The sequence below is a fragment of the Tamandua tetradactyla genome, chromosome 24 (genome assembly GCF_023851605.1).
Source record: "Tamandua tetradactyla isolate mTamTet1 chromosome 24, mTamTet1.pri, whole genome shotgun sequence".
NCBI lineage: Eukaryota > Metazoa > Chordata > Mammalia > Pilosa > Myrmecophagidae > Tamandua > Tamandua tetradactyla.
In genome coordinates this window covers 44,348,739-44,375,336 of record NC_135350.1, presented here as the reverse complement: position 1 = coordinate 44,375,336, position 26,598 = coordinate 44,348,739, and the positions used below count along the sequence as shown (strand labels likewise).

At 35.3% G+C, this 26,598-nt stretch overlaps 1 protein-coding gene across 2 annotated transcripts in view; it reads right to left on the bottom strand.

The window, feature by feature from the left end:
• Nucleotides 1-3,824: 3,824 nt before the first annotated feature.
• Nucleotides 3,825-26,598, bottom strand: part of COQ2 (coenzyme Q2, polyprenyltransferase) — a 29,632-nt gene continuing 6,858 nt past the window's right edge. The window contains exons 2-7 of one of the 2 annotated variants that reach the window (XM_077142973.1): nucleotides 22,057-22,223; nucleotides 15,854-15,975; nucleotides 14,442-14,527; nucleotides 12,615-12,748; nucleotides 10,161-10,349; nucleotides 3,825-8,152 (exon numbers count right to left, since the gene is read on the bottom strand). In XM_077142973.1, coding sequence (XP_076999088.1) covers nucleotides 7,988-8,152; nucleotides 10,161-10,349; nucleotides 12,615-12,748; nucleotides 14,442-14,527; nucleotides 15,854-15,975; nucleotides 22,057-22,223 — 863 coding nt within the window. In that variant the 3' untranslated portion in view covers nucleotides 3,825-7,987. The remainder of the gene's footprint in view (nucleotides 8,153-10,160; nucleotides 10,350-12,614; nucleotides 12,749-14,441; nucleotides 14,528-15,853; nucleotides 15,976-22,056; nucleotides 22,224-26,598) is intronic. The other variant, XM_077142974.1, reaches the window with a different exon arrangement.

The following is a 26,598-nucleotide window of genomic DNA, read 5'->3' as shown; positions in this document are numbered from 1 at the left end:
AGTATGAAGTAAGAGTCATGGTAATTTCGCCTTTTGTTACAATGCTCAATGCTGCCTAAAGAAAAAACTAGGAACTTTAACTTTTAGAAGATTAAAGAGTTTTAAACTGATAAGTAAACAAGTAGAAGTATAGTTAATATTTGCATAATTTATATTTCTTTACATTGGACTTATACTCTATTAATGAATAGAAAATCCCTTTTACAATTCATCCATAATTTTAACAAATTCTCATTTTTCTATTCTACCTACCCACATCCCCACTACACTGAAACCATTTAGGAAACTCAGCCTTAGGAATAAATGTTAACACTCTTTTGCTAAAATAGAACCTTAGAATCAGTTCTTCATAAGTGAAGAGTTTCAAATAAATGACTTTCAGCAAAAGAGATACTTAAAAAGGAGAAAGAATTCTAAAAATGCCTTTAAACAATACTTGCTGAGCACATACCATAAGCCAGGTGCTGCTTGAAAGCTTTACATACATTATTTATTCAACAAATACTGAGCACTTACTATGTATGCACTAGATGCTCTTCCAGGTGCTGGAGATACAGCACTGATCAAAGCAGAAAACATCTGTGCCTCATGGAGCTAAGATTCTAATTGATGGAGACAGACAATACGTAAGGAAATTAGTGCAGAAAAGTAAGTCAGGGAGAACAGCAAGGAAGTTCATCTATAGGAGTGCATGCTGATTTAGAAAGAGAGCACAAAGAGTTTCATTGAGATGGTGGCCTCTGAGCAATGACTGAAGGAGGTGAAGGGGCGGCTGTGAAGATATCTGTGGATGAGGAACTGCAACAAGGTCAGTATGGCTGGTGCTGTATTAGCAAAGAAGAGAGTGGTACAAGAGTCAGGAGATAACAGATCTTACAGGATCCTGGGCCATGTTAAGAACTTTGTCTCCACTTTGAGAGAAATTGGGAGCCAATTGTGAGCAGAGGCAAGACACGCGCTGGCTTATGTTTTAACAGGATCACCCTGGCTCTTATGGTAAGAATAGACTGAAAGGGGAGAAGGGCAGAAGGAGGGAGACTGGTTAGGAATTGATTACACTAGTATATAGGAGAGAGGATGGGGACTTGGACCAAGCATTGGAGGTGGTAACAAAAGATCAGATTCTGAATATACTTAGAATGTATTGTCAAGAAAGTATGTCCTGGATTTGGAATGGGAGAGAAAGAGAAGCACTGTGGATGAGGCCAAGGTTTTGGAACTGGAAGAGTGGAGTTGCCATTAGTGAGATAGAGAGGTGGCTGGGAGGAGGAAGTTTGAGGGGCAAGTTCAGTTTTGTACATTTTAGGTTGGATTTACCTATTTTGTTATCAAGTACAAAGATTATGTAGGAAGCTCACTTTTCAATTGTGCTAAGTTCAAGGGGAGTTTTTGAGGTACATATTTGGAATTTTTCAATGAACAGATGACATGTGGCAAAGAAAATATTACAGTGGACAATATTAAACAGGCAAGGATGACTTATTCAAAAGATGATTTTATTCATATGCAGTAGAGAAAAGAGACCGAAGGCTATAGTGACAAGGGAAAAGCTCCAGAACGAAATCTGAACTCAGTTCCACTGAAGCAGAGGTCAGAAAGGCTTTATTTTTAAGGACTGGGGTGAGCTAGTGGAAAAGTATTGGGATTGTTAGGGGGAGGTAAGCAGTGGGTGGGTTAATTAGATGGAATTATCTCCTGAGTTTACTATTGCGGCCAGGTGGTGAACATGCTCCATCTGGAGTGCGTAAGGACCAGGGCTAAAAGTATTCTCCTTTGTTGATTGTAGATGTAATCAGCCATAGATGCAATCAACTGACTAACTTAACTATTAATAAAACGTTGATCGTTTAAAACGAAAACGCAGTCTAAGCATGTCTAATATCAGATCTTGGGGATAAGATCCACAAGGCAGCGTTATCAACAACAACAATAAACAGATGGGCAACAACATGTAGGTAATTCACAAAAGAAGAAACAGAAGGGTTCTATAAACATTTTGAAAAATACTCAACTACATTAGTCATCACAGAAATGTGGAAAAACATGTTATTCTTGCCTATGTAATTTGGTAAAGATAAAAAAGTTACGCCTTAATGTTTGTAACGGTCTAAGGAAAGAAGTATTCATGCACTGCTGGTAGAAATTAAATTTGTCTGGAGAGTAAATTGAGAAAATGTCTCTAAAACTTAAAAGTGTACCTACCACTATGCCCATTCTACAATCCCTGGAAATATGCATACAGAGACGTTCTGCTTCTAGGGATTCATCCCATAGAAATAATCAAGAGATATACCCAAAGATTAATTTATTTGCAGCACTATTGTTTGTGAGGAAAAAAATGTAAAAGTCCTAAGTGTCCAATAATAGCATTAATTAAATTATAGTACATACATATGATAAAAACTTAAGCAGCCAACACACACTCATATTTTGAAAGAACATTTAATAAAAGAACAAGAAAATAAATTAAGTGAAAAAAATTTTTGAAAAATGAGTACAGTGGGTCTCAATTTTGTTAAAAACATGCTTACATATCTATTAGAAGCCAAGAAGACTATTAGTCTGATAACAATGCATTGTCCTTGGGTAATGACTTATTAATGATTTTGTTTTCTTCCTTTGTGCTTTTCTGCATTTTAAACTTACCACGATACACATGTTAGTTTTGCATTAGGAAAAAAAATGCAGTAAATATGATTTTTAAAAGATAGGAGGGGGTGGGCAATGGTAGCTCATGGCAGAATTCTTTGCCATGCCAGAGACCTGGGTTTGATTCCTGGAGCATGCCCATAATGCAAAAAAAAAAAAAGGAAGACAGCTTTGGGTAACTACTTTTCATTTCATGTCCTTTATCAATTGCTATTTCTGAGAATAAGCAAGGTGGAATTGCTATTCCAAAAAATGTTTCTGATAAGGAGCAAGGTGTGGCAACATATTACCCAACATTGCAGGAAGCCTTTGGATATCACTGATAAAGAAGCTGTGCTGGCTCCTTAGTGAGAGGGGTTTATGACTGTTTTACAATGTGACTTACTGGTAGTTCAAGGTATGTATCAACTTGGGCACCATGTTGGCATTTGTTTTAGTTTCTTAGCTACTAAAACAAATACCATACAATGAGTTGACTTAACAATAGGAATTTATTGTCTTAGGGTTTCAGAGGCTAAAGGCTTGCCCCCTCTTAGGGTCAGTATCTCTACTATCTGGCAATCTTTGCGGTTCCTTGGCTTTTCTATAACATGCATGGGCATATGGTGACTTCTCTGTTTTCTTCTGGCTGCTCCCTGTGACTGACTCCTCTTATTGCTAAAAGCATTCTCTTTTGTTGATTATAGATGCAATCTGCCATATAGATGCAATCAACTAATGATTTACATCCATGAAATACCTCACAATAACAATCAAGTCAGTGCTTGCTTCACCAAACTGGACAACATAAGCTAGCCAAAGTGATGTGAAATTAGCCACCACAGGATTTATCTTTGTGCTTAGAACTGTAATTCTTTTTCAGATGTAGGCAAAGATTATGCTCAGAAGAAGACAGAGAAGTCTGAGGTTGCAGTTATAGGTCTTTCTCTGGTACTCAATCCTATCTTTTATTTTGGAAAGAACTTTATAAATAATAATAATCCCTTTTCCTTTGTTTTGTGGGGGTTACATTTAAGTTATCTTGAAGTTCATTTTTAAAAGGTAAACATTAAAAAGTATGAATAGGATTAGAAGAGTTAAAGGTTAAATTCTTAGGCTAGCTTTAAACATGGAATTTAGAACCTATGCCTTTCAATTTTTATTACAAAGCCATATAATCACATCATTCATAACTATTTTCATTTTTCTTCCTTTAATCATAACACACATTTTTACATAGTTTTAATTATACATGCTTGAAAAATCTGTATTTTTATTATGGTGCTTCAGATTGTGAACTTTTTAATATATTGTTGAATGGCATTAATATTTTCCAGTGATTGTAACCAACACTGGATCTGGCAAGTAACTTAAGATGTTAGCTCACTTGGATTACAATAAATTACAAATATTTACTGAGTGCCTATAGTGTGGTGAATTGGAGATATTGCACTGAATGAGACCAACAAGGTGTTGTTTATCATGGAATTTCCATTCTAAAAAGTGGAGACATAATTTTTATACTCACAATAATGGTATTATTATAAATCCTATTTGAGGAAACAAACCTCAGAGAATTCAGGTAACTTATCCAAGATCATTCAACTGATAGGTGTTAAAGCAGAGATTCTGACCCAGGAAGACTATCTCCAGGAATTGTGTTCTTAGCTACTGCTTCACTGGTACAACAAAAGCTCTGAGGGTTCAGAGAACAGGCCATTCAAAGCTAGAATTGCATTAACTTCCTTGTTGCTGCTGTAACAAATTACCACAAAATTAGCAGAGTTAGGATTCAATCCAGGCCTGTTAGTTTCAAAGTCTAAGCTCTCACCATGGTACCAGCTCCAGGGAGGACAGCTGTGATGGCAGAGAGGTACAGGTGAGTGTCATCTGTGGACAGTGAAGATACTAGCCCAAAGGGTAAGCAGTGGAGGTGATAGTTTGAAACTGTATGTACTGTAAGAAAACATTCTTAATCTATTCTTATGGGTATAAGCCTATTGTAAGTAAGATATTTTGATGAGGCTACTTTAGTTGAGGTGTGGCTCACCTCAATTAGGATAGATTTTAATCCTATTACTGGAATCTTTTATAAGAGAATGAAATTCAGACAAAGAAAGAGAAAGCCACAGAAGCATGAAGCTGAAATTAACAAAATCTGAAAGAGAAGGAAAAGACCAGCAGATGCTGCCCTGTGCCTTGCCACTGGCAGAGGGGCCAATGATTGCTGACTGCTGGCCTTTGAGTATCATCGCCTTGATGATGCCTTGATTTGGACATTTTCTAGACCTCAAAACTATAAGCTAATAAATTCTCATTGTTTAAGCAACCCATGTTATGGTATTTACTTTGAGCAGCCTAGGAAAGTAAAACAGTATATGCTGAGATGGAGAAAAATAGTAGGTTGCAGCTTGATTGTGGAAGTCCTTACAGTCTGGAAAAGGCAGTGAGCAATTTAGCAAAGAAATCAAGAAAAAGGGAGAGGCAGTGTTAGTGATGTGCTTTTGAGACCCTGCTGTCAGGTTTCCTGAAGCTCCCACCTCAATTCTACCCCAACTCTATCTCACATAATCTTATGCGAGATAACCACTCACAATTGACAAAGCCCATAATTTTCACAGGTATTCTTAAGAAACTCACAGTGACATCAAAGCTAAGGTTAGGGTAAGAACCCTCACCACTAAGACAAATTCCCAAGGCAAGACTTTGGTAATTTTAACTATCATGAGAAGTTACTCACAATACCCCTCACAACTATACTGATCACAGACAACCCTGATACTAGATGACTGCTGCAATTCTTTCCAACCCTGATTGGCTATAAATCAATGATTCGAGAGGCCAATAATCTATTTTAACTTTTTTTCCCTCCCAATTTACTTCTTACACATTTTTACTGCTTGTTCTAGTTTGCTAGCTGCCAGAATGCAATATACCAGAAACAGAATGGCCTTTAAAAGGGGAATTTAATAAGTTGCTAGTTTACAGTTCTAAGGCTGAGAAAATGTCCCAATTAAAACAAGTCTATAGAAATGTCCAATCTGAGGCATCCATGGAAAGAGACCTTGGTTCAAGAAGACCGATGAAGTTCAGGGTTTCTCTCTCAAGTGAGAAGGCACATGGTGAACACAGTCACAGTTTCTCTCTTGGCTGGAAGGGCACATGGTGAGCAAGGTGTCATCTGCTAGCTTTCTCTCCTGGCTTCCTGTTTCATGAAGCTCCCGGGAAGGTGTTTTCCTTCTTCATCTCCAAAGGTCGCTGGCTTGTGGACGCTCTGCTTCTCATAGCTATGTCATTCTCTGCTCTCTCTGAATCTCCACTCTCCAAAATGTTTCCTCTTTTATAGGACTTCAGAAACTTATCAAGACCCACCCAAATAAGTGGAGACACACCTTTACCTAATCCAGTTTAACAACCACTCTCGATTAAATCACATTTCCGGGAAGATGATCTAATTACAGTTTCAAAGACACAATATGGAACAGGGATTAGAAGAAACGGCTACCTTTACAAAATGGGATTAGGATTAAAACACGGCTTTTCTAGGGTCCATACATCAGTTCAAACCAGCACACTACTCTTTTGGCTTTTCAGCCTGGGAGGAGGAACGATAAATGAAAAAGAATTAAATTCAATTAAGTTTAAGCAGCTTTTTGAGAAGAAGAGAACCCAGGAATTATTTTTACCTTATATTCTGTCCCCATGTATGACAAAGGGCTATAGGATTTTTATTGATTCTAATGTTTGTACCATTTTATCTTTCATTGATTGACTTAGGAAAATGAAAACGAAATATAATGTACTTGCTTTCCTCTAACTGGAATCAGTTCTAATGGGTTAAGATATCTAAACATTCCAAAATACAGGGTGATATTTATAAAAAAACACAATTATAAAAGATTGTAAATTACCCATTCTATCTAGCCTAATGCAGCATCAAAATTAGATAAAATCAAAGCCAATCATGTTTCCCTTAAGTAGGGGTTGAAGTCCCTTTTTATTCTGTCCTTCAACTCATTGCTACTATAGCAGAGAAGCTACAATTACTACTACTGCCTAAACACTCAGTCTCAGTGACTCATTATTTGTTGAACCAACAGTTAAATAAATTCATCTATGATTATTTATGAGTGCCTGGCATATGCAAGCTAGCTATAATGTTAGCTGCATTCTTATATAATCCTGCATTTACTGCTGCCTATAACTCATATTTACAATGACTGCTGTATCTAAGCACCGATGTCCATAAAAGCCACCAAATCAAGTAAAATATATTTCAGCTGACATAAGCACTGAAGAGAAAAAACAATATAGAATAGGGGATAAGAATTGTGGAGTAGTGATTATATGTGAAATTTTAGACACAGTGGCAAGGAAAAGCTTCTTTGACAAGGTGATATTTAAGAAAAGACCTGAAATGAAGAATTAAAAGATACTGACATTTGGGAAGCGCATTCTGGCCACAGGGAATAATGAATTCAAAGGCCCTGAGACAGGAGTCTGCTCAGCATATGTGAGGAATAATGAGGCTGGCATGGATACTGCCTGCTGCGCAGAGTTGTTGGAAGACAAGGCTAGATCATATAATACCTGGTAAGCGAAAGGACTTTCAATTTTTTATTGAGCAACATGGGAAGATCCTGAAGGGTTTGAACCAGGCAGTCTAGCTCTAGAGTCCATACTTTTAATCAATATTCCAGAGTTTACCACTTTCCTATATAACTGAATGATGGGAGTTTAGGCACTTCAAAAAAAAAACAGATGCATATTTTACGTAAATAAATGTGTCAATAGAAAAATGGACTCCTTTTTAAGGGGAAAATGAAAGTTAGGGCTTATTGTTCTTTATTATGACCTCTGCATGCTACCGAAAACTTCTAATTCAGGAAATCATTCTGCTCCTCATGTTTTGGGAGAATTTAAATAAGCATATAGAATTTTTACCAAGTATATGTATGTTCTGTCATTGCTTCCAGTGCTACCATCTGTGTGAGAGATCTGGTCTTCGTGCACAGCCATGTAGAACACTTCTTGTTCTAGTCACCAGAGACTGCCTACTTATTTTTTTAAGTGTCTAAACTCCCATCATATCAAGTAAGAATTATGATGAGGAGAAAGCACTGACTTCAACATTCAAGGTCAATTCAGAAATTGAAGAGCCTCTGGTTTCTGAGAGAGGGGAAGAATTTTGCTAGTAAATAGTTGAACTAAAATCTAGGCAAACAGTCTCCAAATCCTATCTTCTGGTTCTTAATTCTTTAACCTATTGTAAGATTATTTACTCAAATCTAATTATGTGGTACTAATACCTGAGAGTATTTTATAAAAATTTGTTTTAAAAATTCCTAAATTACATTTGCTAATTTTCTAATTTACTATCTACATTTTTCTTCTTTCCTTCTGTTTTGTTTTCTTTCCACAGATTTCCAAGGACAATCCCTATAAATATTATTAGTCCTATTGTTCGGTTTGAGGCAAATTTATTCCAACAATCTTCAGGTCTGTGGATGTCTAGAGTGTAAATCTGTAAAAGAATAACATAATGTTTCATTAATACCCAGTATGGCATGAATGCAAATGACTTTTTGGCATCACAAATGAACATAAGAAACAGTATCTCATTACAGAACGTTAAACAATGGGAAGTCCCTTAATGTAGCCCAAACTGTATCCCAGTGTGGAAAAATCTACCACATCTCTCATTGGGGAACAGTCAAGTCGTGTCATAACAACTTCAAGTACAGGGATACCTGAATGTTTGGAGAGTAAACCTTGCTATTTTAGTCCTATTTGAAAAACTCTTTCTCACACTGACTGATCTAAAATCTGCTTCACTACAATTCCTACCCTTTGGTGCTAGATTTATTCTTTGGGCCAATGATTTGCAACAGGAGAACAAGTCACATTTGGGGCAGGACAACTCTCTATTGTTCAGGGTTGTCTGGTACATTGAAAGATGTTTAATATACCTGGCCCTCACCCATTAAATACCTGTAGTGCCTCCTCTCCAGTTTATTATAAAAACCCAAAATGGCTTCCCCTACCATGTTCAAATCTTTGTACCCTCACACAGAGAGGAGGTGATGAAAACTCCTGCTAGTGACTTGGAACAAATGCACCCTTTTTGCCCTGTGGTAGCCCCACAAATACATCAAGAAAGTCTCATGTCTCTTTTCTTTTCTAGATTTCAGCATCCCTCATTTCCCAAACTCTATTATATGGTCTGCAGACTTCCATTCTTCAAATACTAGAACACTATGTCCATCCTAAATGCTGCATTAAGGACTGGATAGAGGATCACAAGTGGAATTTATAATATAAAGGGAATATGAGATATTTCTTATAATATTTGTGACTGTCCTCATAATTTTTGCCTTTTTCTGCTAGTATTCTAGCTCTTTAAATGTTGCTATGCATCAATTATCCTAACCAGACAATGGTTATGACAACTGTGATTCTGCAGCAAAAATTGCTAAAACACTCATGGACCTGAGTTATGAACAAAAGGAGATGCTGAGAAATTCTGCAGTGGGAAATGGTAGAAACCTGGAGAATCATCATTTTATATTTTGTAGCTTTCTCAGTAAGGAAAACAATATAAAGTGATACAGCACTTGATTTGTTTTATGGACACCAGATTTCAGTTTCATTCATACTATATTGTGTAAGTCTTCCCTATAACAATATTAACTTGTAACAATCTGTACTAAAAAATGATCTAAATATAGGCTTACTAAAATCTTTTGGATTCAGCTAAATGAAAATATAATACTGATACAAAAACTACAGAACATTTCTAGAAATCTATTTCATTAAGGTTAGATTTCATTCATTTTACAAAAGTCAATAATGTAGACTGACTTTTTTTTTTGCATGGGCAGGTACCGGAAATCGGACCTGGGTCTCTGATATGGCAGGTGGAGAACTCTGCCTGCTGAGTCACTGTGGCCCACCCCTGTAGATTAACTTTTACAGAAGTTAATAATGTAGAATCTCAATGTAAACCCTGTGGGGTTTGGGGGATGGGGGCTAGATGAATACCCTGAAATGACAGTTTCACGTTGTTTAGGCAGAACTCTGACAAGTCTGACATTCCGTTTATCTGGTGTTGGTCTCTATGTTAGTAGGACCCAAACTGATGAATGATTAGTTTAACATCACTAGAAGCCCCCATTTTTCAAAAACAGCTTTGTTGATCAGTTTACTTTTATTCAACTCAACCCACAACATTCAGAAATGGCTGAAATTTTTCCAGACATGCATCAAAAGTAATTCCAAGAAAATTAGAAAATATTATCAGGGGAAAATACAGGTGTAGGTTTCTATTATTTTTCTGAAATAATACAGCTAGCTTTTTTTTAAATATATATATAAGTTGGAGCAGGGGAGGGGATGGTGCAGGGCAGTACAAGCAGAGTTATTCATGACAAGAAGTATCTTGCTTGGTAAACCCAGAGGGTGTTATATTTAAATAGCTTTTCTAATTTCTACCAAGGACAAAAATGAAGTGAAAAATAAGAAAACTGTCCAACCTGGTGAGCCAGGTGGGCTCCGACAGCAGCCAAGGCAATGTAGTAGGGAGCAGTTTGGTCACAGTTCACTCCCACCAGGCTCAGCATCCCCAGCATTGCCAGACTGAAGCCACTGAGCCACTGCTTAGTATTTTCATTGAACCTCAGTGCTGTTGATTTCAGTCCAATGAGAGCATCGTCTCTTTTATCCTAATATCAGAAAGTAATGAGAGTTTTTAAAAAATGAGATCTAATTTACATACCATAACATTCACCATTTTAACGTGAACAATTTGGGGGCTTTTAGTGTGTTCACAAGGCTGTGCAACCATCACCACTATCTGATTCCAGAAGATAACTTCGATTTGGCTTGCATATTCTTTACTGATCACTGTGTTTCTGAGTTATTGAAACTCAGAAACACATGATCATGAAAGGTGACAGTAACTCAGAAACACAGTGATCAGTAAAGAACATGCAAGCCAAATCGAAGTTAAATGTTACTGCTAAAATTATCTTCCAGCTCTATTTTTACTCACCATTATATTTCTTATAACCCTATAATGACTCTTAACTATACTTTGTAAAATTAGAATCAAAACTCAACTCAAATTCTTCATAGAAGTCTTTTCTACCTCAGAGTTCTCAAATCTCAATAGTTTCTTGTAGATTTTACTAAAATCACAGATGTAGAAAATCACTCACTTGCCACTTTAATAACCACATCCATTCACATTTCACCTGTTTTTCCTTTCATAGTGCAAGTTCCTTCAGGGTGTAAACTACATCTTTAATTATGTAAACCACAAAAATGTCAAGGAGTACATGGTACTTTACTGAAGAAGATAATCTAATTGGAGTACAACTGTCCTAACCACTAGTTCTAGACCTTACTGCAAAAAGTATAGCTCACATAAGAATGCTGAATTTTCTACATGTTTTTTCTGTAAACCTATAACTTCTCTTATTAAAAAATTAAAAAAAAAAAAGTATAAGCCTCTTTCCTAAACTGTGTCCATTAAGCTTCACTTAGGGAAATCAGGTTGGTTACAGATTTGGTGAAATTTTTTGTGGTAATAACAACTACGGTATGCGGAGGAAGAGATTGATTAATGCGGGAAAAAGTAGGATGAAATCTGGATAGATATATTAGATAAAACCTTAAAACTCGTATTCATGAAGCTGGACATGATTAAAACAGTATTATTCATAATTGTGAAAATTCAGACCCCAAAACTCAAATGGCCAAAATAGACAAATGGTTAAACAATAAAAGTTACAGCATATCAAATCATGGACTGTTTATGCAGTTTTAAAGTGACAATAACTAGGAATAAGTAAAAACATGGGAAGATGTTTATCTCATATTAACTGTAGTAGGCTGAATTTTGTACCCCAACAAACATATGTTCTTAATCTTAAATCCTTGTCTCTGTGGATGTGCGCCCATCGTAGAGATTATTTGAAGATACTACTATTTTTAGTTAAGATATGGCCAAGTGAATGAGAGCTGCTCTTAATCAATGTTAGAGAAGGCCTTATAAAGAGAACTTAAAAGTTACAGAAGCCAGAGAGGAGAGGACATCATCCTGCAATGGAAGACAGAGATACAAGCTAAGGAACCCCAAAGGACTGCCAGCAGCCATCACCAGAACGCTACAGACACTGGGAGAAAACAAGCCTTGTTGATATTTTGATTTTGGACTCCTACTTCTGACTCTGTTAGCCAATTAATTCCTGTTTTTAAGCCAAAACCTTAAGTTGACAGCGACTCTGGTAAACTAAGACACTAAGGAAAAAAGCAGCATAACACAATGACTGAGGGCATAAACAGAGAGGTAGTAGAGGGTACTGGTTAAAAGTACAGACTCTGGAGAGTCTCAACTCCACCACTCACCAGCTGTGAGTCACCGATGAGTTATTTCTCTGTGTCTGTTTGCTTATCTGTAAAATGGGAATAACAATAGTACCTTTCTCTCAGTTGTTATGAGAATTAAATTAGTGTTTGTTAAGTACTTTAAAAAGGGCTTGATATACAGTAAGTACTATTTAAATGCTTTTAAATAGAATTAAATAAGTTGAGCTCTATAATAATACAAATAAACATGGAACAAAAATATTTTGTTAGAAAAGGATTGTACAACACAGTGAACCCTATTGTAAATGATGGGCAACATTTTTATAATTATAAAAATTATAATTTTTATAAATTTATAAAAAAATTTTCATGAATTATAACAAATATACCAGGCTAATGAAGGTGTTAAAAATAGGGTGATATTTGGGAACCCTGTATTTTATGCAAGATTTTTCTGTAAACCTACAACTTCTCTAATAAAATTTTTTTTTGTTTGAGCCAAGGAATTATGATTTTAAGAAAACATACTTTTTCCTTACTTTGATTATTTTAAAATTTTTTAAAAAAAGAAAATGAACTTCTAAACCAAAATTAAGAAAAACATAAAATTTCCTTACCTGATGTGCATAAATAGTATCATATATTAGTGTCCACATAATTCCAGAAAAATAAAGAGGCAGACAAACAGATGGATCACAGGAGCCCTTGACAGCAGACCATCCAAGTAATGCTCCCCAATTAAAAGTCAACCCTACAGTTAGTAACACAAAGAGAGGGAAATAAGACTAAATATAGTGTAGAATTCTAAAGGAAAGGAGAGGAGCACCAGTACGTGCTAAGTGCATGCTTTGTCTTAGGCTCTGTGTATGGTGTTTTCTATGTGTTCCTTCATTAAATCCTCTCAGCTGCTACAGTAGTTATTAGCTCCATTTTCTATTTAAGGAAACAAGCTCAGAAGGGTTAACTAATTAAAATAACACAGCTAAATTTTAACGAGAACAACACTTACCCAAATGTGGTGCCTGGCACAGGCAATATGTAGCTAATGCTGGGGTTGAATTCAGACCTATCTGATTAAAAAAACTTACATTCTGTCCATTACCACTCTATCTCCCCTACAAGCTACAGAAACAAGATAAATAATAAACATTTATTTACTCTACAATCCTCTCTGAGGACTGAAAACACCTAAATTTTGGAGATCTGGCATCCCTGAATCTCTATTTGCAAGTCTGATCTTTTCCTTAAGCTTTGGACTAGATACTGAACTGCCTGCTGGACATCTGTACCTGCACATCCATCAGGTGCCTCAAACTCAATGCACCCCAAACCCCTTTTTCCTCCCATAGTATTGTCTATTTCCACTTAGAATGCCCCCTCCTCAACTGATTAAAGGTCTCTCCTTTGTGGTTCCATAGCACTTAAGTTTGCCACATAGTAATTATTTATTGTCTCCTTCTCCAACCGATGGAGAATGTGTCTCAGCAATTTTTCTTTTCCTAGTATGTGGTGCTGTTCCTGGCAGAAAGTAGAGGTTCAATAAATGTTTGAAGTAGATATATTATCTAGTAGATAGGAAATGCTTATGTTCCTCTCACCAAAAGATCAGTTGAGAAAATAATTTCCTACCTTTTTTAATAATGAAAAGAAAGGCAATGCTGAATGAGATCTTAGAAAAAAGATAAATATTCTATCCCTTTTCCACTAATCAGGCTTGCATCAACTTCTTGATTCATTTTTATTTGCTAGGAAAACAGTTCAAAGAAGTAAGAACAAAAAAAAAAAAGGAAAAAAAAAGAATTAAGAACAGAATAGAATAATAGATTTAGACTCACCTACTTATCTACCTTCCTTTCTTTCTACCAACAAATATTAATTGAATACCTGTGATGTGCCAGGTGCTATGCTAGATGTTGGGCAAGACATAAAGAATGCTTTATCTCTGAGTAATGTACAATTTATTGATGTGGAGAGAAAGAAGTTCTCAACATATTCTTGTTAGTTTAATGTGGAAATGAGTAAGTGCTACGGAGTGCTATGGAAGCCCAGAAGGGTAGACTGGCTAATTTTCCTCCTGGAAGTTGTAAAGAGAGCTGGTGGAAAAAGAGCTATGACACACTTTCAACTCTTGTTTTCCTGCCAATTCCTGAGAGCATTCAGATCAGCTACCTGAAGAGAAGGTTAGGGTGATGGTTGCTCTTTTTTTTTTAAAACCTAGATTTTAAAAAAGAGCACTTCAGAAAACAGTGATGATGATGATACTCTTAATAAGTATGCAGATTTTTATCTAATAAAAATGGCTAACTGCCCTTCTTTAAAATGTGAAAATCTTTTCTTGATTTGGAAAATTACATGACTGACGACATTTTATCTCTGCCACATTATCAAGAAAATGTATAGTTTGAAAGTACCAAAGGAAATACTTATAGTTATTTCAAGCTCACCCAAGGCTAATTGAGGCCAGTATGTAATTCTTTTCATCAGTGGGTAGGTGATGACAAGAAGTAGGGATGCTGCTCCCAGAGCTATACTGAAATCAGGAAAAAATATTAAAAATATTAATGTTACTATCCATCAGAAATCAACAAATACTTTAAGACAACAATAGCAACATTAATTGGAAAATATTTATTTACTTATGTTTTTGTTATATAAAATTCTCTTCCTAGACTTTGACATTTCCTATTATAATGGATACTTAGTAAATATTTGAAATGTTACAGAAAAACCAAACAAAATGACAATAGCTAACACATACAGTGCTTTCATGTATTAGGCACTATTTAAGTGCTTTTCATATGTGACCTCATATTAGCCTTCACAACTCAAAACAACAACTCAAAGAGGTAGGTAGTTTTATTCTCCTTGTTTTATAGATTAGGAAACTAGAGCATAAAGAAATGAAGCATTTCTTTTCTAAGTGTCATATAACCTGTCAGTAGCAGAGCTAGGATTCAAGGCAGTCTGGCTCCAGAGTCCATCCTATAACAATAAATTCTATTCCCTCTCTGAATTATGTTTGCAAATATTAAGGCATCCAGTAAACTGAGACATCTTAACAGAGAACAGACCTTTCCCGATATACATGACAGTAGAGGTATTATTTCTTTAGAAAAGGATGAGGTCACAAAGAGTCTATGAAAAGATGGGAACACAAGATGCTCTGACATACCTCAGGCTTTCCTAACCACATCCCTCCAGGAATCACCTTCCCAAGTATTTTCATGTTACTCTTGCTATCAGGACAAGGTATGTAATTTTCATCTCTATAAAGTTGCATTAATTTGCTGAACTCCTCCACTGTTTTTGTCTTTTTCCTTCTCACTGAAGCTCTTTGTAAGCAGCCATTTGATTCATAAAAGTTTAATTTAGTCTCTAAGAGATGTAGGAATTAGTTCGCTTACTTTTTCTTCTGTCATTGATTGGTAAGAAGCATGATTCTGGAAAAGTGAGTATAATCACTTCTGTTTTTATGTACTTCAGAGATACTGTCAGCATAAATAAAATTATACATAGACATGTGAGTGTATATACAACAAACACACATGTCTACACTTACACAAATATATGAAAGCAATTTATGTCCCTTAGGAAACATGCAGTGAAAATAACGAAGGTGATGCAGAATAAATTAAATTCTGATCTCTTAATTCCTTTGGTTGAAAACATTCTTGAAGCAGATTTTACGATGTGTGGTGACTTATTTATACTTATAAATTTAGAGATGCTCAATGTGTATCCAATAAACAACTCTCTGAAAAATATAATTCAATTTTACTTTACTCCAATTTCCTCTATTTCAGAGGAGAAATTTTATATGATCATAATTAATTATAAATGACTATGATTAATATACCTGTAGTAATTCAGACATAGAAGAACACCCAGTGCCAAGGTCAGCTGCCCCCCGAGAAAAACAAAGGATTTAAAAGTTGAAATATCTCCAGCAGCTATTGGGCGATTTGCTGTTCTTGTAACCTTAACACATAAAAAACAGATACTTTAGCTTCATATAATGGTTCACTCATTTATTTAGACATTTAATCAAGAGACTATCCCTTGGTAGGCACACAAGGATACAAATATGAGTAAAGGTAAAATCAACATTTGAAGTACTGACAAGAATCAAAACTTCAGATTTAAAATTGTTTTGAAAAGAATAAAAATTCCCACCATTCCTCTTTCTCCTAACAAACAAAACAAAGCAACTTTTTTATCTAGCTACCCAGCTGTGCAAGTATATGTTCAATTTCCATAGAGAAAAGAATAGGAAAATTTCCAGGAAACATGGGAAGAGGAAAGTGCAGTAGATATTGAATAAAGCTGATATATGAATGTTTTGATCATGGGAAGCAATGATATCAGAAGTCAGATGTGAAGAAAGACAAGACATAATCTGGAACTATAAACGGGAGCGCTTTTGCTAGGCTATTTAGGAATGAGTCTATAATCTTATATTGATTCAAGTCCTCACCCGAAGGGCAAACTCATAGAGTGAGAACAGGGCTGTTATATAGACAAACAATATACCTTAGGTGTTCTTTTCCTTCCGACTGATCATGAAATGTGACCATTTTATACTCAACCACAGATGACAACATAACCAAATTTCTAACATTGCCAGAAGTTAAGAACTCAGAATCTGGGAACAGAGAGGCCAGATTTGAATCCAACTCCATTGTTTATTAAGCTGTGTGACTATGGGTAAGTTACGTAACATCTCTCAGCCTTAGGTTACTTCCCTGTTAAAGAAAAAGGAGAAAAAAAATAGTGCCTAGTTCATAGAGTAAATGCAGTACTCAAGGCATATAAGTACACAATAAATGCTATGTATTAATTTAACATATTTTTGTATGAGTCAGCAAACTATGTCCTGTGAGCCAAATCCAGCCTGCCACCTGGTTGTGTATGGCTCATGAGCTAATAGTAGTTTTTGCTGTTTTTTTGGGGGGATGGTGCATGGCCGGAAATCAAACCTGGGTCTCCTACATGGCAGGAGAGAATTCTACCACTGAACCACCTGTGCACCCGGCTTTTACATTTTTAAATAGTTAAAAACAAATCAAAAGAAGGATAATGTACTGTGACACATAAAAATTATATGAAATTCAAATTACAGTGTTTACAAAAAGCTTCACTGGAATACAGTCATGCCCATTTGTTTACATATTGTCTATGGCTGCTTTCAGGGTCCAGTGAAGACTGAGTAGTTTTTACAGAGACCTTATGGCCTATAAACCCTAAAATATTTGTCACTGGTCTATTATAGAAAGTCTGCTGACCCAATTCATGTCATGCATCACTGCGCAATAAAATAACTTGTCAAAAACTATGAATAATGACTCATCCTGGTAGAACGCCAAAACTGGATCTTTCATCCCTAATTTAGTTTGAAATTAGAAATAATATTTAACTTTTATATTTGTTTCAGTCATGCTAGTATTATTGAGTGGTTACAATATGCCACTATTTTAAGTGCTATATATTTATCACATCACCAAACTCTTATAACATTCCTGTCTTTCAGCCATTTACAAGATCTTGCCATTTCTAACTTTTATGACACTGAGGCACAGAAAGGCTTAGTAACTTTCCAAGGTCACAAAGTGTTAAGTGGTTGCACAGTTAATCCATCTACAGACCATATATTATTAACCATAAAATTATACTGCCTCTTTGGGGTTCCTCAAAAAGCTAAATATAGAATTGCCATATGTCCCAGCAAGACCGTTGCTAGGTATCTACTCAGAAGACATGAGGGCAAGGACACAAACGGACATTTGCATACCAATGTTTATAGCAGCATTATTTTTAATTGCGAATAGCTGTAAACAGCCAAAATGTCCATCAACAGAAGAGTGGCTAAACAAATTGTGGTATATACATACGATGGAATATTATGCAGCTGTAAGACAGAATAAAGTTATGAAGAATGTAACAACATGGATAGGCCTTAAGCACATTATGCTGAGTGAGGTTAGCCAGAAACAAAAGAACAAATACTGTATGGTCTCACCGATATGAACTGATGTTAGTGAATAAACTTGGAGAATTTTGTTGGTAACAGAGACCATCAGGAGATAGAAATAGGATAAGATATTGGGTAATTGGAACTGAAGGGATACATATTGTGCAAAAGGACTGAATGTAAAAACTCAAAAATGGACAGCACAATACTACCTAACTGTAATATAATTATGTTAAAACACTGAATGAAGCTGAATGTGAGAATGATAGAGGGAGGAGGGCTGGGGGCACAAATGAAATCAGAAAGAAAGACAGACGATAAAGACTGAGATGGTATAATCTAGGAATGCCTAGAGTGTATAACGATAGTGACTAAATGTACAAATTTAAAAGATGTTTTTGCATGAGGAAGAACAAAGGAATGCCAATACTGCAGGGTGTTGAACATAAATGGCAATTAATATCTTAAAATTTCAACTTATGTGTGAGACTAAAGCAAAAAATGTTTATTTGGTACAAAATTTATATTTTGACTAGTGCATTTCCTAATATAAACTATGTAGACAGCTTAATTGAACACCATAAGTACATGGAACCTTGAGTAGGACATAAGATTTTGTGGGTTTGTCCAGAGTGACGCCCCCATAAATCCCAGAGTGATTTGAACAGTGAATAAAAAAGTATTTGCAAAGTCCCCTTCAGGGAATGGTGAAAACAGGGGAAAATTCAACTCCCCCAAGTTGAATTCTTGATATTCTCACAAGCAGTGTGGACAACCAAAGTTATAGGCTGAGCCCCCAGTCTTGGGGTTTGTTCATATGAAACTTAACCCCACAAAGGATGGGTCAAGTCTACTTAAAATTAGGCCTAAGAGTCACCCCCAGAAGAACCTCTTTTGTTGCTCAGATGTGGCCTCTCTCTCCAGCCAACACAACAAGTAAACTCACCACCCTCCCCTTGTCTACGTGGGACATGACTCCCAGGGGTATGGACCTTCCTGGCAACATGAGACAGAAATCCTAGAATGAGCTGAGACTCAGCATCAAGGGATTGAGAAAACCTTCCTGACTAAAAGGGAAAAGAGTGAAATGAGACAAAATAAAGTGTCAATGGCTGAGAGATTCCAAACAGAGTTGACAGGTTATCCTGGAGGTTATTCTTACACATTAAGTAGATATCACCTTGTTAGTCAAGATGTAATGGAGAGGCTGGAGGGAACTGCCTGAAAATGTAGAGCTGCGTTCCAGTAGCCATGTTTCTTGAAGATGATTGTATAATGATACAGCTTTCACAATGTGACTATGTGATTGTGAAAACCCTGTGTTTGATGCTCCTTTTATCTACCATGTCAACAGATGAGTAGAACATATGGAATAAAAATAAATAATAGGGGGAACAAATGTTAAATTTAGTTTGAAATGCTAGTGATCAATGAAAGGGAGAGGTAAGGGGGATGGTATGTACAAATTTATTTTTCTCTTTTTGTTTTATTTCTTTTTCTGAATAGATGCAAATGTTACAAGAAATTATCATGCTGATGAATATGCAACTATGTGATGATATTGTGAATTACTGATTATATATGTAGAACAGAATGATCAAAGGTGAAGAATGTTTGGTGCTTTTTGGTATTTAAAAAAATTTTAAAAATTATAAAAAAAAAATCTACAAATAAACTCCTAGGACTAAAAAAAAAAATTACACTGCCTCTGTGGTAAATTTACCTAGCTAAATTTGAAAGCTTGAAAATAAACAAGCACTCTGTCAAAAAACTAAAACAACATGATAAAACACATTCTATGAAACCAGCATACTCACAGTTTACAAAACCAAATCATTAATAGTTGAGTGTTGAGACTATTTCAGTGTTTTTGGACCTAATGCTTATCAGTTGATCATACGGCTAGATTATACGGAACATCAACAAAACACACAACCCATATACACGAACTGCAATTCACTCATCATTTAATGTTACCATTTTACTAATTTATTACTATTGATAATTACTAACTTACTAATGCATTAGGAATTACCATGTAATGTATCAAGTAAAACCCTGAGCCATAAATACGTCCTTAATAATATAAACCTTTAAGAAACTGTGAGGTAAGCATTATAAATTGGCCAAGATTTTTAATTCATCTTTTAAAAGAGATGCATATAATATTTAAAAATTCATGTTAGCAAAACCATCTCAGTAGTATAAAACACTCATTCATACTTCATTCTATGTCAGTATAGAATTTAGATTCTTCTAATCATGGAAAAATACATGAAGAAGATTTAAAGTATCTAATCAGTTCTCTTTTATTTATGGAGAAAATCACTTAGAGGGGCACCAAACAGGTAATACTTAGTTCATTAAAAAAAGGAAAAAGCTGGTTGGCTTGAATATATTATACTACATTACAGACATAATATTGGTCTATTTAAGATGCGTAATTACTTTTTTTAATTAAATTTTTTCTTTTGAGATAATTATAAATTCACATGCAGTTATAAGAAATAATACAGAGATCCTATGTAGCATTTACCCAATTTCCCTCATTAGTAATCTGTTGCAAAACTGTAATACAAAACGACAACCAAGACTTTGACACTAATATCATTAAGATATAGAACATTTTCACCACCACAAGCATCCTACATGCTGCCCTTTCACAGCCACATCTACTTATCACCTACTTCATCCCTTCCTTAACTCCTGGCAACTAATCTTCTTTCCATTTCTCTAATTTTGTCATACAAGAATGTTATATAAATGGAAACATACAGTATTAACTTTTTTTGCATTCAGCTTTTTTCTCTCAGCATAATTCTCTGGAGATTGACCCAGGATGCTATGTTTATCAATAGTTCATTCCTTTATATTACTGAGTAGCTTTCCAAGGTATAGATAGTTTACACTTTGTTTAACCAATTACTTTGTTTAACCAATCACAATGTCTAACTGAAGCTTGTGTAAGAGCAACCTCCAAAGTAGCCTCTCAACTTCATCTGAACTCTCTCAGCCACTGATATTTTACTAGCTATACTTCTTTCCCCCCTCTAGGATGGAATTGTTGATCCCACAGTGCCAGGGGCTGGACTCATCCCTAGGAGTCATCTCCCACGCCTCCAGGGAGACTTTTACCACTGGATATCATGTTCCATGGAGTGGGGAGGGCAATTATTTCACTTACAGAGCTGGGCTTAGAGAGAGTGAGGTCACATCTGAGCAAAAAAAAAAAAGAGTTCCTCTAGAAGTAACTCTTAGGCATACCTATAGCTAGGCTAAGCTTCTCTGTTACCTACATAAGCTTCACAAGAGTATAACTTGACTATTTACTCAAGCATTTAATGATCTTGTACTTGTTATGGCACTGGTACTAGGATAAAGGGGGAAAAGATGGCCCCCTCCCTTGAAAACATAACTATTTCTTAAGGAACAAAGAAATAATTAAACATATGCATTAGCATAAAAAGAAAATAATTCAGAGGAATATAATACATCAAACTGCTAAATGAAATTAGGGGGGTTGAGGAAGGGTATTAGGGGGATTCATTTACAATCTTCTACATTTCTGAACTGTGTAAATTTTTTGAATAAGTGTGTACTATTTTTCTAAGGAAAACATAAAGAATAAAATATTACTCTTTAAAGACACAAGACAGTAAATGCTATTAAGGCTGCCTTGGTTAATTTAAATTAAGGTTTGATTTACTAAGAATAGTTATGGCTCCAAAAATATATTCCAAGGGAAGGGATAACAGTTCTTTTCAACACTCACAGGTTTGGGATGGATTTTTCACTTTCACTCCTAATATCCTTACCCTCCAAATTCTTAATTCATTTTTCTCAATGAGTAAATTTTACTCAGTTGAGTAAAAATGAATTAAGAGGATCCAATGGCCATTCTTATGTTGAGATAAGATTTTACTGCACTTTGTAACACCAGCCATTCAACTGATACCAACACTGCTTATGTTGGATTTCAATGAAGATATTAAATAATCTTTTGGTTTATGTGGCATTCAAAAGTGATGCCACCTTATTACACTGCAGAATTGAGAGGTGGCTCTCTCTGTTTCTTTACAGGAAGAAACTACCTTTTTATCATAGTTCCGGTCCCACATGTCATTGATAGTACAGCCTGCTCCACGCATCAGAACAGCTCCAGTACCAAAGAGGGATAACATGTACCAGTCTGGAAAACAACCCGGTTCAGCTGCCAAGCTAATGCTCCAGGTACATGGCAGATACAGCAGCCAGGTTCCTAAGCAAAAATAAAAAACAAAAAAGGTACAAATTGAAATTTGTTAACTGTCTTCGTTTGTTTAAATGCCACATTCAAAAGAAGTAAAGAAAACGATAAAGTAAAAAAAACACATGGCAAACTGGTAAACTTGCAACTCACACACAAAGGAATATTTTTCCTCATATGTAAAAAGTTCTTAGAAATTGAGAAGAGATCAATAATCCATTTTAAAAATGGACAATATATATATAAAAGGTTCACAGAAAAAAGAAATACAAATGACTCATATATAATGGAAATATACTCAAATTTGAGAAAAACACATTAAAGCTACACTAACGTAACATTTTCCCTCTCAAATCTCAAAAGTCTGTTAATATACTGTGGAGAGTCAGGCACCCTTATATATTTCTGATAGAATTACAGAATGGCCCAACTATTACGGAGTCCATTTAAAAACTTTTCACCCAAATTACAAGTGTATAAACTTGTTGACCCATAAATTCTTCCTCTTTAAGTATAAACTTCTTTATAAGGTACATATTTGACATTTGTAATAGTAAAAGACTGTAAACATAATAAATGTACACCAATAGTGGATGATTAAATAAATTATGGTATATCCAATAAGAGAATTATAATGCAGCCATTAAAATATTCAACATGTGACATAAAACATACCCTGGAAAAGTCTTCCCTCAGAATCAGCTAATAAAAGGACAATTTCTACTTTCTTAGAACTTTGGAGGACATTAGACACAGGAGAAGGACTAGCAAACTCTGAATTGAAGAAAAAGAAAATAACCCACAGAAGCAGGTAGGAAATTTCCATCCAGACCTACTGGTCCTTCCCACTTCCCCTGACTGGGTCCCATACAACTTGGGAGTCTTGTAGATAGGGCATGGTCTGGATCCCTCCTGTCAGGGACACAGACTTTACAGCCACTCAGAGCAGCAAGATACAACCCCATGCACATCCATGCACAGGGACTCAAATCCACAGAGACCCAAGGCAGAAGACAAGTTGTTAAGCCCTGCCACATATAAAGGGTACCTAGGATAGATAGGTTAGACACACAGACAGACAGATAGATAGACAGATAGATAGATGATAGAGATAAAGATAGAGAGAGACACTGCAGTAGAATTGTTGACAAGAGGCATGCTTATCAAATGCAGTTCCTATTGGCTAGACCACTTAAATGCAAAACAGATTCTGGAGTAACTTCATCTGACTCCCTGGGGTGGGATACCATAAAGGGGAAGAAACCAGAGACAGAAAAATCTCCCAGAAAAAAAGGGGTGGTGGGAGTGGTTCAAAATGAACTCTTGTAAGGAGGATCCCAGAACTAAAAAAGTGTAAGGAAAAGGGGTTACTGAGTAAGGGGGAGAATTTAAACAAATTATAGAATTCAGGGAGAAAACCTATATGCAAAAAAAAAAAGAAAGAAAAGATCAAGATTCCCACAGAAGTGCAGAAGAGAGGAAGCTTTCTCCTGTAAGTGAAATAGTTGCACAAAAAATACAAAATCATAAAAATTGCCTGCATGTTCAGGACGATAATAAGATGAAGAGCTAAGAAAATCTGCACAGTTAAACACAGGCTACTCTAAAAAGGCCTATAATAAGTTGGACCAAGTGTCAAAGAAGAGCCTCAACACAAAGTCAATCAATAATAAAACTGGAGACAAGAGGGAAAAACTGACCATCACAGTTAACTCATAAACAAAATCAGATACCCAGACATCAGCAAAATATAACAAACCATAGTAAGAAACAAATGTGGCTGAGTAAAGGGAACAAATTAAAACTTCAGAAGAAACACATTTGATAAATGATACATGAACTAGACCTAACCCACACATACAGAACATTGCACCCCAAAACAGCAGGATATAGGTTCTTCTCAAGTGTATATAGATCATTCTCCAGGACAGACCACATTTTGGGTCAAAAGACAAATTTCAATAAATTTGAATTGAATGAAATTATACAGAGCATCTTCTCTGACCACAACAGAATGAAGATGAAAATTAATAACAGGCAGAGAACTGGAAAATTTAATATACATGTAAGATAAATTATACATTCTTAGGCAATCAGTGGGTCAAAGAAGAAATTACAAGAAAAATAATCAATAAATATCTTGAGAGGAATGTGCTAAATCATTATATTGATATTTCTTTTAGTCTACAGTATTTTGGAGCAACTACAATGAAAAACCTAAAATTGTGGTGCTGTAACCCATACTGGACTCTGAAATCTGTTCTATAACTAATTGTTACAGTGTGCTTTGAAACTTATTGGGCTTTTTTTTGTACACATTTTTTGATTCACAAAAAAAAAAAAGAAAAAAGTTGATTGTGATGATAAATGCACAGCTATATGATGAAAAAATTAATGTAATCATGTACTGCATTAAAGAATAAAGATTTAAAATCTTAAAAAAAACAATAGCAAGTATTAAATATAACATAAACTGGTTCCTTGAAAAGATTAATAAAACTGACAGAGCCTTAGCTAAACTGACAAAGAAACAAAGAGAGAAGACACAAATAAATAAAATCAGAAATTAGAGAGTGAGGACATTACTACTGACCCCACAGAAATAAAAAGGATCATTAAGAGGATACTATGCTCAACTACATACAAATAAATTAGACAACATAGATGAAATGGACAAATTTCTAAAGATATGATCAACCTACATTGACTCTAGAAGAAATAGAAGATCTCAACAGACCAATTATAAGTGATTGAATCAGTCATCAAAAACCTCCCATCAAAGAAAAGCCCAGGATCAGATATTACACAGGTGAATTCTACCAAACCATCCAAGAAGAATTAAATCCTATCCTGCTCAAATTGTTCCAAAAAAATGTAAGAGGAGGGGACACTATATAACTCTATGAGTCCAAGATCACCTTAATACCAAAGCTGGATAAAGATACTACAATAAAAGAAAAGTATAGACCAATTTCTCTCGTGAATACAGATGCAAAACTCCTCAACAAAAATAGTTGGAAATTGTATACAAAAACACAGCAAAAGAGGGCGGGCCACGGTGGCTCAGCAGGCAAGAATGCTTGCCTGCCATGCCAGAGGACCCCGGTTCATTTCCCGGTGCCTGCCCATGTGAAAAAAAAAAACACAGCAAAAGAATTATTCACCATGATCCTGTGGGTGGTTATCCCAGGTATGCAAGGGTGGCAATTAATGTAATACAAAACATTAACAAAATGAAGGGAAAAACTATTCAATCATCTCTATTTACACAGAAAAGGCATTTGACAAACTCCACTATACTCTCTTGATAAAAAAAACTCTTCAAAAAGTAGGAATAGAAGAAAACTTCCTCAACAAGATAAAGGGTATATATGAAAAACTCACAGCTAACAACATACTCAGGGGTGAGAGACTGAAAGTGTTTCCCCTAAGAGGTGAAACAAGGATGCCCCCTATTACTGCTGTTATTCAACACTGTATTGGAAGTTCAGGCAAGAAAAGTTAGGCGACAAAAAGAAATAAAAGGAATCTAGATTGGAAAGGAAATAGTAAAGTTTCACTAAATGGAGAAAACATGATCTTATTTATAGAAAGTCCTCAAAAATCTACAACAAAGTTCTTAGAGTTAATAAACCAATTTAGCAAAGTGGAGGCATACAAGATCAACAGACAAAACCAGTAATGTTTCTATACACTAGTAATGAGTTAGCAAAGGAGGAAATAAAGAAAAAAAAATTCCATTTACAATAGCCACTAAAAGAATTATCTAGAAATAAATTTAACCAAGGATGCAAAGACTTGTAAACAGAAAACCACAAAACACTGCTAAAAGAAAACAAAGGAGACCTAAATAAATGGAAGGACATTCTGTGTTCATGGATTGAAAGGCTAAATATCATAAAGATGTCAATTCTACCCAAAATGATTCACACATTCAATGCACTACTAATTAAAATTCCAATAGACTACTGTGCAGAATTAGAAAAGCCAATTATCAAATGTATCTGGAATGGTGAGAGGGCTTGAATAGCCAAAAACATCTTGAAGAAGACCACAATTGAAAGACTTACACTTCCTGACTTTAAGGCATATTGCAAAGCTACACTGGTCAAAAAAGTAGGCACAAGAATAGATATAACAACCAATGTAATCAAATGAGAGTTCAGAAACAGACCTTCATATCTATGGTTAATTGATTTTTTTAAAATTTATGTTATTTATTTTCTAAACTTTTTTATTGTGAAATAAAACATGTATGCAGAAAAGTAATAAATTTTGAAGTACAGTATAACAAGTAGTAATAGAGGAAATATCCAAGGATGGTATGGGTTCCAGTTCCACAGTTTCAGGTGTTTCCTTCTAATTGCTCCAATTGCTAAATCTTATT